At 39.8% G+C, this 13,715-nt stretch overlaps 1 protein-coding gene across 12 annotated transcripts in view; it reads right to left on the reverse strand.

The window, feature by feature from the left end:
- Window positions 1-13,715, reverse strand: part of PTPRM (protein tyrosine phosphatase receptor type M) — a 500,309-nt gene that overhangs the window by 338,802 nt on the left and 147,792 nt on the right. For all 12 annotated transcript variants that reach the window (XM_069779033.1, XM_069779028.1, XM_069779026.1 and 9 more), the window contains exon 3: window positions 1,741-2,006. In XM_069779033.1, coding sequence (XP_069635134.1) covers window positions 1,741-2,006 — 266 coding nt within the window. The remainder of the gene's footprint in view (window positions 1-1,740; window positions 2,007-13,715) is intronic.

The raw sequence follows: 13,715 nt of genomic DNA on the forward strand, positions 1-13,715 counted from the left end.
TGAGAAATGTAAAGGTATGGCTAAACCAAGCTTGGACTCTGATCAGGATACAGCCTCATGCTCCAGAGAGGCAGGTAGTACACAGCTTCTCCCACAATGCTGAGGTGAACCTAAACTCCGCTAATATGCCTGCCCTTCTGGAAAAGGTGCCAGTATTCCCACGTTGGGCCTGCGACCAATTATAGGAGATGCACATCATGAGTCCCCCAAGTGAAATTTGCTGAGATGTCCATAAACTTACCCTGAATCTTCTCCAGGAAGCCCTGATGACGCAGCTGGAGCAATTCCTAGCCGCCTTGGGCAGAGCACTGGATACAAATGCAGACCCTGTCAATATTCCCTACACAACCTAGCAACACACTATAAGAGGCAAGAGAAAAAGAGTGTGCTCTTTTGGGACTGCAAGTATTGCACCCACTGCCAGGTATCTGTGTTCCAAGGACAAGATGGTCCTGGCACTCCAAACTCATCTTTTGGACCAAGACTTTCTGTCAATTGTGGGGGAAACAATCACAGAGGAAAAGAGTCCAGGAAGTTGTTCAGCTTGTTTTTCTCCTTAGACGAAAAAGGGTTCAAAAGGAATGGCTTCAGTTCACTTGAGACATCCTCACAGATCAGCTGCTGCAGCCACAGAAAGAAGTCCACTATAACACACCAGGGTACCGTGCAGTGGACATTGCCAAACTCATAATGAGAATATGATGGGGCACCAAAAGCCTGGTCACACTAAACAGCACATGCAGGAACAGAAACAAGGCTCTACCACATGACGCTGGTAGTCAGGACATAAATGTAGTAATTAAGATGTTGTCACACCCTGGAACGACACTATGGAATGACAACACTCTACTCCCTAGGGAGGTCTGCAGTCAAAGAACCCCCATCTTTGGGACAGCTTTTCTGCAGGAAGCTTCAAACCATAAGTACAGTGATAATGTTCAGCACAGGGGACCAAATAAAATCCAAACCAAACTTCCTGAACTGCAAATGAAGATGAGAAGAGCCTCATTAAGAGCCTTGGTCTGCTTTTATTATACCAAATTACTTGCTTGTGGAGACATAGACTATATTTTCATGCAAAGAAGGAGAAAAACTGTTGAACTACTATACAACAGTAAACAACTGTTTAATCTGTAAACTTTCCTACAGAAAAGCAGCACCCTAAGGAACTGTCAAATGAATGTAATCAGAAGCCCATTCCTACAACAGTTACGGTTATATTTATGTTTACTACTGGACAGAACAAATGGATATTGCATTCAAACTGACGACTCAAACTGAGGATTCAAAAGATTGAATCTTGCTACTTCTAAAGCAACAAGTATTGCTGATCTAAATCAAACTTGAAGACTCTACTGCAATAAAATCTACTGGCATTCAGTTCCAGCATCCCTAATGAACTGAAACAATGAGTGAATTTATTACAGAGAAACAGAGGTCATTGACTGAAATCCATGGCAAAATTTCAATATAATTAAAAAAGTTTCAATATAATTATTTCATCCACATTTAAAGCATATATGTGCGTGCATACATTCCATACAGTTCTATAAATATATGTAAACATATAAACACAGCCATATATATGTAAAACCAAGCATTCAGCATCATCTTCAAAAATATAATTAAGATAAAGATCAACAAAACAGACCAAAAGATATTTTGATTTAAAGTCAAAATTATGATTAAGAACCATGTGACCATTATGAGAAAAAAAAATTCATAAAAAGTAAAACATACCTGATAAAAATTGGGCCAGAAAGTGCTAATTGCCAGTTCTGCTCTGTTCCAAGTAGCAGAGAGAGATGTGTTCCAGATGGGGTTACCAATAGGACCATCATTAACTTTCACATATATATTCAAAGTGCCAGGGCTAGATCCACTCTTGCTTGAAACATAATAGTGGAAATCAATACAATGCGTATCATTTTCTTTCAGATGGGGCAGAAGGAGGTGAGCTTTCTGTCCCGCAAATCTCCCAGATGTATTCACCAACATGAAAGAACCTGCAAAACAAAGTCACTAGTTCAGTTTCTTTATTTTATTTTCCTCTTCCTAATATGGTAATCGGCAATTAAAGTATCATTAAAAAAATAATCATTTTGCTTTGCTTCTACTAACATAACAGTAATTTGTATTTGGTAGGTATTTAATCTCAAATTGCTTTTGAGAATTTCAAGATTCTTTTCCAAAGCTAGTAAATATTAGAATCCTTATTTTACAGTTGGAGAAAGAAAGAGACAAACAAAAAAACCACTGAAGTGATCTGCACTGCACTGAATCTACAGATGTTAGAAGAGAATCAACTGTATGTCCCAACTATCTGACCATTTCTATATGCAGAGCCGGTACTGAGTTTGCGTGGCAAGGTTTTCAGTAGCAGAGGGGCTACAGCCAATGCCAGCCGGCTCCAAGACAGACCCGCCGCTGGCCAAGGCCGAGTCCATCAGCGACAGTAGTAGTGCCTCTGGGATAACGTTATTTAAGAAAGGGGAAAAAGTTGCTGCGCAACACCAGAGTGAGAATATGAGAAAAACAACCCTGCAGACCCCAAGGTCAGTGAAGAAGGAGGGGGAGGAGGTGCTCCAGGCACTGGAGCAGAGACTCTGCTGCAGCCTGTGATGAAGACCATGGTGAGGCAGGTTGTCCCCCTGCAGTCCATGGAGGTCCACGGTGGAGCAGATATCCACTTGCAGCCCTTGGAGGGCCCCACGCTGGAACAGGGGGATGTCCGAAGGAGGCTGTGACCCTGTGGGAAGCCCACGCTGGAGCAGGCTCCTGGCAGGACCTGTGGACCCGTGGAGAGAGGAGCCCATGTTGGAGCAGGTTTGCTGGCAGGACTTGTGACCCTGCAGAAAGGACTAATGCTGGAGCAGTTCATGAAGAACTGCAGCCCATGGGAAGGACTCAGGCTGGAGAAGTTCGTGGAGGACTGTCTCCCGTGGGAGGGACCCCCCGGTGGAGCAGGGGCCGAGTGCGGAGTCCTCCTCCCCCTGAGGAGGAAGGAGCAGCAGAGACCAGGTGTGGGGAGCTGACCCCAACCCCCATCCCCTGTTCCCCTGCGCCGCCGGGGGGAGGAGGTGGAGAGAACCGGGAGTGGGGTTGAGGGCTGGGGGGAAGGTGTTCTAAGGTTTGGTTTTTATTTCTCATTACCCTACTCTGATTTCATTGGCAATTAATTAAATTCCCTGGGTCGCATCTGTTTTGCCTGTGACAACAATTGCTGAGTGATCTCTCCCTGTCCATATCTCCACAAGCCTTTCATCGTATTTTCACTCCCCTGTCCAGCTGAGGAAGGGAGTCATAGAGCGGCTTTTGTGGGTACCTGGCATCCAACCAGGGTCAACCCACCACAAGAGTTGCAATGAAATCAAGGAGAATTATGTGTGCTCAGATGGTGGGATGCAGTAGATGATGCAGATGAAGGCTAAAATGTTCTTGGTTCCTTAGCCCTACTCTAGCTAATCACCAGCTATATCCTTAACTGATTAAATGTGACAATTGTCTCCTGGCCTCAAGACCTAAGAAAAGACAGAACAAAAGAAAATACTCAGCAAACGGGTAAGCTTTATGGGGGGTGGGTGGGTGTATGTGTGAATTTTACACTATGGTCCCAATTTAAACAACAAACAACAAGAAATGTAAAGGTATAGTTCAAATAAAGTTACGTTCAAACAACCCTCGCATGAATAGATAGTCAGTTTAGGCTCTGTTTTTCAGTACCTATTAATGTGTTTCATTGAAGTGTACCTTCAAAATAATCATGTTACAGAACAGATGTGCAACTAAAGAATCTGAATGCCTGTATAGACATTATATTAGAAGAAACAACATGATTTTCAATACAGTCATGTTTCTGGGTTGAACAAACCCAAAGGGAAGAATTCTATTAACACATACACTATGATACCATAGAAGGAAATAAAATTCAACACAATGCATACTTTGGAAAGAAAACATATCAATAAAATACATGAGATAATTTAAACCTTGCGTTTTCCATAAAAGTCAATAAATTGATGTTATAGGTGCACCCTATAAATGCATGCTATAAATGCATACCTAAGTGCTCTTATAAAAATACAAGCACACATTTCTCAAACAGTTATTAGAAAACAACTTCTAATTTTTTTCTTTTTTTGTACTTTGAAGGGTAATGATACCTTGGAATTTCAATGGGATGCAAACTCTTAAGTCATTTCTTGAAATGGAATGTAAGTGTTTAGAGAACTTTGGTCCAGACTGCACCTTTATCTTAAATAGGTTTAACTATTCAATAATACGGTTTTGCAGTTACTTTAAATTATTTATCAAGCATAACTTCTCATTAATTTTCATTCTAGACAAAATAACTGCTTATAAAGTTGATAAAAATGGAAATTAATTGTGATACAAAGGAATATGAATATTTTACTTCCTAAACGGCATTACTCTCTACTAATGTACAGACTGCTAGTTACTATAATGTATTGCGACAAATTCTTATTAGTAACGTAAGTAGAAGTCACTGAACGTGTTTTCCATATTCTACTAGAGAAAACTTTTAATTTTTAATTTAGCAGAAGGAAAGGCAAGAAGGAATGATTCACCTGCTTTTCCATGCAAGGACTGGTTTCCACAAGTTTCTGATTACACCATACTCAAATCTACAGTACACACAACTGCAACACATTATTTCTTGCTTTATGTCAGTAATCTAAAATGTAAGAAGGCCATAATCAGGAGAAAAAAAGGACACACACACACACCCATTCTAGATGGAGCAACCAAGAGGTGGTAAACTTGCTCCTAACCTATTGGCATAAGCACAGGAAGGAATACTTTTTATTATTACTTTTCACATGTGCTCAACCCTGTTTCAGCCTGTCACAACAGTACATTGTTTTCATACAGAATGTGCTATGTGTTTTTTGACTTGTAATACAAACATCTTCAAATACTCCAATACAGAAGGAATCAAATTTACTTCCACGAAGACACAGTAAGAAGACTCCTGTCTTTATCTTATACAGAGGAGACTAACCAAGTTAGTCTTCGGTCTTTCCAATACTTTCTTTAGTACGATGGCTCCTAAGTTGTTGCTGGTCTTGGGTTGACCAAAGTATGAAATTCCCCTGCATTGGAATTTTTGATCCTGTTGCTCAGTGACTAATTAGGATGCTGAAGGGTGAAAAATGAACACACAGCTGGAACAAGAGGCAGTCCTGCTATATTACTTATAAAACATTTCCCCATCTTTGTAACACAATAAACGGTTAAAAATAAAACTCACAAAAATATATTTGGGTACAAAAATGAAGCAAATAAATTTTGAATTTAGCCACATGGATCTTTGCTTAAAACAGGCAGGAAAGAAACCAATATTCCTTCCATCACTTAGTACATGCCCTGCTGTTCAATTCATTTATTTAAATTTAAAATGTAAACCCCTTAAAACAGTTATAATTTGCTAAGTTATCAAAACAACACACAAAGCATTCATGAGTTCACTAAAAATTAACTAGCAAGTTTTTTTTTAAATCTTACCACCAAGAATGCCATACAGAAATACAGAAATGTCCACTGTTTCCTAGCCACTTTAAAATTTCAAACCAGTACCTTCCTGACAACCCAACTGATTTTATATTCAGTGCTGCTAAGAATCCTGCAGCCCTTGACAGAACTATATTTTTAAAAACTATTTAACTTATAGCATCCTGATTAATGTAATATGTATTGCACAACTGAACCATGTGAAAAATTATCACTGGCTTAAGAAATGGAATATAGCCAGCCTGTTTTGAAAATCTGTCTCTAACTCCTTTGTTGAAAGTGAAAAGGTACAGAAGAATGTCACTGTAAACAGAATAAATCCTACTTTACTTTTTGTAAGAAAAGGGAATGTTTAAAGAGAACTAAATTAAGCAGCAGTATGTCATTCAGATGTGCTGGTTTAGTTTTCTGCTAGAAAGTATCTGGTAAGATCTTAGTTCATGAGGCAAGGAGTAGGACGTAAATGCATCCTTTTAATTGGTTGACTAAACTGCCATCTGAACCTCAGGAAATAACACACCTAGCAGTGCCATGACAGGTAAACTACATTATGTAGGTCTTTTGGGACAATTTGATTTCCCACTTGTGAAGGTCTCACCAACTAACACTTTTGGAAGCTGAAGTTTCTTCTGTCCCTGTGCACCTGGAGCAGTACATTCACTCATGCAACTTTAAACAGAGTTGAAAACCAAAAGGACATTCAGCCATCTACTGTGACCTTCTAAATCTAGAGTTGACTAACTAACATGTCATAGCTTGTTGTATCAAACATAGTAAACTTCTATTCTAGCCTCAACATATCCTCTAAACAGCATTTAAGGAAAACTCTCCTTGAAGCAAGTAGTCATCTAGACGATGGATCCAGGAACACGCAACTGTAAAAGCCCAGTTTCAGAAGAGAACAGTTCTTGCACCAGGCACAGGCCACAACTTATGTGTGTAAGAATGAAATCCCGAAGTGCCTGTACATTAAGCTATCCGAAATCAGCCCGTTCAATACAGAGCCATTTCAGGATAGCCAATGAAGAAAAACTGAATATAGATACATCTGCAACAGTACTCATCTTTGAAATTGCATGCTTTGCTGTAGGTACAAGAATGTGCTATGTCTGCCTAGAATAGCTAGCACTGCTTTTTTGAAGATAAATGCTTAGGTCTCTTCTTTCATTGGGCCAGATGAGCATGAAAGATGCACACAATAAGTCTCAGGTACACACAACCCCCAGCACGGGGGCAAATCTAAAGTTCATATGTAAGCCCTCAACATTCTGGGGGTTCAACTAAGGTTAAACAAAAAGAAAACATGGATAATAAATTTAATGGAAGCTCCCAGTCAGTGCCTTAACCCTTTATTAGCCCTTGTCTTTGAAAGGCTGCCATCTCATTAAGGTATTCAATATTTTGTTTGACAGTATCTGTTTTTCCAGGCATGTGAATTCTGATAAAGATCAACTCAGCTTCCACACCTAGTTTTAACTATAGATCTCCTCACAAGAAAAAAAACATCTAATATGTATTAAAATGAAAAGGTGCAATCATTAGACAGAAATCATTATATATTTTACTTAAAGCCATACAGTGTGCGTAATGAAAAGGAAAAAGTGAACTGAATGCATTAAAATCTTTCTTACAATTCTTTTTTTTAATCTAGTCAGCTTATCTTCAGTGTCAAGTCATGCAGAAATTTTCTCTTTCAACTTTCACTATCGTCATCTGTGAAACTGATTACTGAATAGCACTATGCAAGATGCTTATATAAATCTAAGCATATGGATAAACTCAATACACAAATAAACAATTTTCACAAAAAAAAAAGGGGGGGGGGGGTGTCTCAGCCATGAAAACAAACAAACAAACGAACAAAACCCCAAAACAAAACAAAACCCAAACCATGGCATACCTCTCCAGAATTGTTTATCACATATTTGGGCGCATGCAAAATAGGTAAAAAAAAAATAACTGCAACTATTCACTGGTATATCTGCTAGAAAACAGTTATCTTCCAGGAAACAAGGATTCAACAAGAAAACATGTAAAGTTATAACCAACTCAGTACTCATTCATATGAAGAGATAGCTAGTGCACATGTTACTATAAACATATTGCTTTTAAAGTCACTAATATACCTAGATGTACTTTCATGTTTAAACACATGGATGATGATAGTTTCTTCAGTCAAAAAGTTTAAATGGGATTTACTTGGGTTCAGTGCTTAGGTCTATGTTTAGGCACTACATACAATTTAACAGTTCAAAAGTACACACTGAAATCAAACTGAGAATAAAATCTAAGGTAGCTGATGGTGCTCAACATCCATTAAATTCAGGCTTCTTTAATCCACAAACTTGGTAAGTCACCCATATTTCACCATTTTACCCAGAGGGTTTAAATCAACAAACTGGTGAATTTGCTACAGTTGCTGCTGTTGTTTACAATTCCTCACTCTGAAATGTTTCAGCAGTAATTCAGCAACTATTTGGTTCATTCAAATATTAATCCTAAGAAAATGTAATACTTGAAAATAGACTAGAGTTGCTCCACAGTAAATGGGCAGTTGAACATCATGATAATTCTCATTAGCATCAATGGAAATTTTCTGTGAAGTTAACATAGAGGAAAATGAAATTTTGTACATAAAAAGATGCCCAAAAGATAAGAGTGACACAAGACTGCAAAAAAAGAAGAAAAGTATTTGTTTAAAAAAAAAAACAAACAAAACAAAACCTAACAACTGGAAAAGCAATGTACTGTCCTACAAAAACAATGGAAATGGCACAAGAGAGATTCTCCAGTCACTTCTGAAAGTTTTCACCATGTCACATGACCTTGTTCAGGGTCACTTTTTATACTTGGAACGTCAGATGCAATGAAATTGTAGCAGTATCATTTTCCATGCATGAAGAAAATGTGACTAGTGAGCAAAGAAAGTTAATTTGTTGATGTTTCACCAGGCTTATACATGGTTGAACACAATTAGTCTTCCTTCCAGACTGTGACAACAGACATGACATACACAGGTTATAATCACAATCCTGTTGTGATTTCATTGATACAATAATAAATATAAGTAAAAAAAGTACTGGTGCTTAACTTAGCCATCAGCATTGGTTGATTTTGACTCTCAATATTTGAAAAATGTGCTTGTTGTGGTTTAAGCCCAGCCAGCAACAAAGCACCATGAGGCTATTCACCCACTCCTCCCCCACGCCGGTGGGATGGGGAAGAAAAAAATGAGAAAAAAAGTTTGTGGGTCAAGACAAGGACAGAGAGGAATCACTCACCATTTATGGTCATGGGCAAAAGACAGGCTCAACTTGGGGAAGAAACAAAATCAATTTCATTTACTACCAATCAAAACAAAACAAGGATAATGAGAAGTAAAACCCAACCTTAGAACACCTTCCCCCCACCCCTCCCTCCTTCCTGGGCACAACTCCACTGCTGATTTTCTCTACCTCCTCCCTCCCAGCAGAACAGGGGGATGGGGAATGGGGGTTGGGGTCAGTTCCTCACACCTTATCTCTGCTGCTCCTTCCTCCTCAGCGGGAGGACTCCTCACTCATCCCCTGCTCCAGTGTGGGGTGCCTCCCATGGGAGATGGTCCTCCACAAACCTCTCCAACATGGGTCCTTCCCACAGGCTGCAGTTCTTCAGGAGCTGCTCCAGAATGGGTCCTTTCTGCGGGCTGCAGTCCTTCAGTCACAGACTTCTCCAGTGTGCGCTTTCCCATGGAGTCACGGCCATCTTGGGGGGCCTCCGCTCCCCCGCTCCCCTCCATGGGCTGGGGGGGACAGCCTGCCGTCTTGTCTCACCACAGGCTGCAGGGGCATCCACCGCCTCAGGCACACCTTGTCCCCTTCCTTCTTTACTGACCTTGGTCTCTGCAGAGGGGCTTGTTCCTCTCACATCCCACTCCCCCCACTCACTGCAGGTTCCCCTTCTTAAATCTGTTCTCCCAGAGGCACTACCACCGTCACTGATGGGCTCAGCCTGGGCCAGAGTCGGGTCCAACTTGGAGCCGGGGAAGCTTCGAGCAGCTTCTCACAGGAGCCACCCCTGCGGCCCCCTCCCCCGCTACCAAAAACCCCGCCACACAAACCCAATACAGTGCTAAATGAAGGAAAGCAGAAAGTCTGCTTTGAAGAACAGATATTCTATGTATTACTTTATTAAAAAGCACCCTTCAGGTGCAGAAACCTCTCTCTGTAAGGCTGGAAGGTATCAAAAATGCTGTGATGAGGGAGATATAACAGGTTACTTTTTATTAACAAAACAGCATTCCTTAAATGTCAGCCAACCCTGCTAGCAATAAAATACCCCTGACTGTGACTACTGTGAGTACCCAAGACTAAGTATGTGACTGTCCAAGATACTGGAACTGCTGTGCATATGCAGATGAATTGCAAGGCTCAAACAGAATGGGCCCCACTTTCAGACAAGGCAAAGTCAACATATATGTTCTTTTATTTATTATATTTTATAAATGTGTACCGACCATTTTGGAAGTACTGCAGAAAGCAGAAGACCTCAATTTTATAACAGCCAGTCTTGGACCTTAATTCCCAAAGCTAGTAAACAGAAGAGCTTTTGTCTTCTGTATTTCTTCCTACTATTTACCAATTTTACAAAAAAAGGAAAATATATTTTCAGGTAACATTTGAAAATTATGGAGCTGCTGTAACTTGAGAAACCTCTCAAAGCATGACTAGCACTACCTAAAGAAGCCAGAACTTCTGCTCAGTTGCACCGCTTCCAGATACCATGCAGTAGGTAACTGCACATAAGAATCAGTGCCGCTTGCACCCCTGAGTTAGCATAATAAGGTGTGCCAAAATACACCAGTTGAGTCTTCCCTTCAGTGCCTCAACTAACATCCATCAGTTCTGTTCATTAACTTACAAAACATTATTGTCTCAGGTGAATTTTAAGCCTTCTTTTGAGCAATATTTACTCATATTAAATTTCATGTGATAATTTTAATCATTACCCAGCCTAAAAAAATCATGAATCATCTCAACTTTCAAGTTGTTTATCTTCCAAATTTCAACTACTAAAATCCATTAAACTATTCCACCATAAATCCCGTATATTGTTGGAAAAGATCAACCCACTTCTACCCATAATGCCATCTTCATTTAGCAGGACAACTAATAAGCCTAATAAGCCTTATAATTCTTTCACCAAATTCAATTCTTCAAATTCTTCCTCATCTCATATACATAGGCACATCTTCCATTCTTTTGTTAGAACTTGTTGATTAAACACAAACATGTGTAAGAGACTGAATTGTTCTCTTGAACCATTTGCCTCAAAGATTGTTAGGTGTGAGGGACTGGGCTGTCATCTCAGGGAACTGTGAACTGCTTATCTCGAGCCCTTTGTCTCTAAGATGGCCTGTTTAAGCAGGACACTCCTCTGTCCATAAGGACGATTACCAGGCCATTGAGGCATCCAGGGGAGGAAACCGGGCTGGAGCTGATCTGGTGTCGATCACGCGAAGGTCATGTGATAGATGAAACCTGCAGCGCATGACATCATCGAAATATGCCCTATAAAAACCCGTAGAGACAAGCTGTGGCGGACTTTTTCACCACCAAGGAATTGAAGATTGAGGACCAACGGGATGCCGCTGGATCCGTGGTGGTGACTATCCTACCAATCCTATCCCGACTGCTTGCTTAATTTCTACCTTTTCTTCCATTCTATCCTATCACCACCATTTTCCACTTTTGATACTTTTGATAATAAAAGCTCTTTTGACTATATGGCATTTGACCTCATTTGTGTCTTAATCTCACTCTTGGAATCATATCGAAACCTTCCCTGACATTGGATTGGGACAACATGAAATCACGTATTTCTGAATCATGTATTTTTGCAGTCCCTTTTTCCAATAGCCAGTAACATCTAAAAGAACTGCTTTCTGATGTATGCTGTTTGTTTTTTCAATCCTTTCCAATATTTAAAGAATTTCAGAATTTGATGAATTTGACTATTCATCCTATAATCTTTATTCTGTTTCCTTCATGACTATTCTACATTTTCAAACACTATATTGACATTTTGAAGGCCGTTTCTTTTATAACGGTTATTACCTTTTTGCAAAAAGCAAGCAATGTACAGAAAGTCCATATACACAAAGTTCACAAGCTATTATGGAAAACAACTGCATGTGGACAAATTCTGAGACATCTGTCTAAAGTTTTGGATTCAACTTCTGAACCAACCATTGCATTTTAGAAAAAGTAGAAAGCAAAATAAGAAAAGGCAAATTATCCATGTGTTGGAGTACACAGTATGTTATTTAACAAAAATAAAAACATCCTCTGGTGCAGAGGTAACTTCAAAATAAAAATATGAAGGTTATAGGTAAAGAAAAGGAAACAAAGTGAGGGAGGATGGGATGGAAAGTGTTGAGGAAAATGTATCAAGTGAAGATTCATGACTCCAGGACACAAAGCTATCCAGTAGCATCTCCCCAGGACTGGAAAAGGCAAATTCAGGTTGAGTATTCTAGAGCAGGGAGCAGGTAGATATTTGAAACAATTAATTTCAATTAATTAAAATTAGAGGACAATGTGGATCTTTCCAAAGTCTCCTTCACATAAAGTAATATGAAAAGGAATTTGACTCATTTCTACCCTCAAGTGTGAGACAGCCTTTAACGAAAAGGATTCAGTGTTTCCAAGAAAAGTAGCTTCTACAGCCAATGAGAACTGTGCTACAAACTGCTAAAACAGTAAACTGATTTATAAAATGCACTCACAATAGACAGCTTCCCACAAACGGTATGCAAAGTTTTCTTCAAACTCTCTCAAGAGTCCTCATGATGCAGTCAGCTGGATTTCTTTAAAGCTAGCCTAATACCTTTTACCAGCTATAACATTTTAACTTTTATGCTATGACTGGATTTCAAACATGCCAAAGCTTTGAGACAGACCTGTCTGCACCTTTTCTTTAAAGTGAACACACCAAAAAATACCAGAAGGGCTTTGAAGAAGTGATGTTTTTTCAGAACATAAACTTGAACAAAACTCTCTTCTGTCTGAAAACCCTGATCCTTTCAGGTGAGAGAGATAAAATACAGCCATTTGAAAACAAATACCTTTTCTGCCCAACCATGTCTTTGCAACAAGGGTCCTTTTCCTCCAGACCTGCTTTTCACACTAGCAACTTTCAATAGCCTCCTTTAGGTCAACAGAAAAATCTCCCCTCTTTTCATCACCTCTGGCCTGGTTTTGCACCTCTTCCTCATTATTCTAAGAAAACTCCGCCAAGTGCAAACTCCCCAGTCAGCACATGTATTACTGCCTGCCCTGTTCTTCCCGAAAAGCTTCTCCCATGGCCAGGTGATCTCAAAGAAGAAATCCTCTCTTCCCCTTCAGAGAGCTGTCCCTGACCAAAAAGCATGCAGTTACTAACCATGGACTTATCACAGCATATAACGTGCATACAAAAAATAATTTTAAAAGACACCTTGATCTCAGTTGTCACACACAGAATGACAATATGGGCATGATGAATTTTTTGCATGTTCCTTCAGTTTTCAAGGAAATATGATGACGTTTCCAACCTCACAAACAGAATAAAACTTGTTTAGCACAAAGGCTCTTCCCCTGCCTCTGAGGGCTACACTCAGATGCTTCCTTGCCTTGTCTGTTCCTAATAGGGCACAGCTCCACCAGTTGATTCTTTACCCTGTGTACCTGCAGTGAGATTGGAAGAGGTCTGCTAGATCTATCCTAAACAAAATAAGGAAAGTCAAAATACATGATTCAGTAAATAAAGGATAAAGGATAGAAATAGAAAGAGTAACAATCAACATGGTAACTGACAAACAGGTCTTGCTAAAGAAAAACCTGGTTTAACAGTTAGAGGGGATTGCAAGTATTGCTGAAAAAGACAGCAGCTAAAGATATAAAAGACTTCTGTGAAGTGCTTAATGTAGTGTCGTGGTTTAAGCCCAGCTGGTAACAAAGCACCGTGCAGCCGCTTGTTTGCTCACTCCCCCCACCCCCCAGTGGGATGAGGAGAAAATACAAAGGCAGGCTCATCCTCGAGATAAAGACAGGGAGGGATCAGTCACCACTTATGGTCATGGGCAAAAGACAGGGTCAACTTGGGGAATAAACAAAATCAAGTTCATTGACTACCAATCAAAACAAAACAAGGATAATGAGAAG

The sequence above is a fragment of the Haliaeetus albicilla genome, chromosome 3 (genome assembly GCF_947461875.1).
Source record: "Haliaeetus albicilla chromosome 3, bHalAlb1.1, whole genome shotgun sequence".
Taxonomy (NCBI): domain Eukaryota; kingdom Metazoa; phylum Chordata; class Aves; order Accipitriformes; family Accipitridae; genus Haliaeetus; species Haliaeetus albicilla.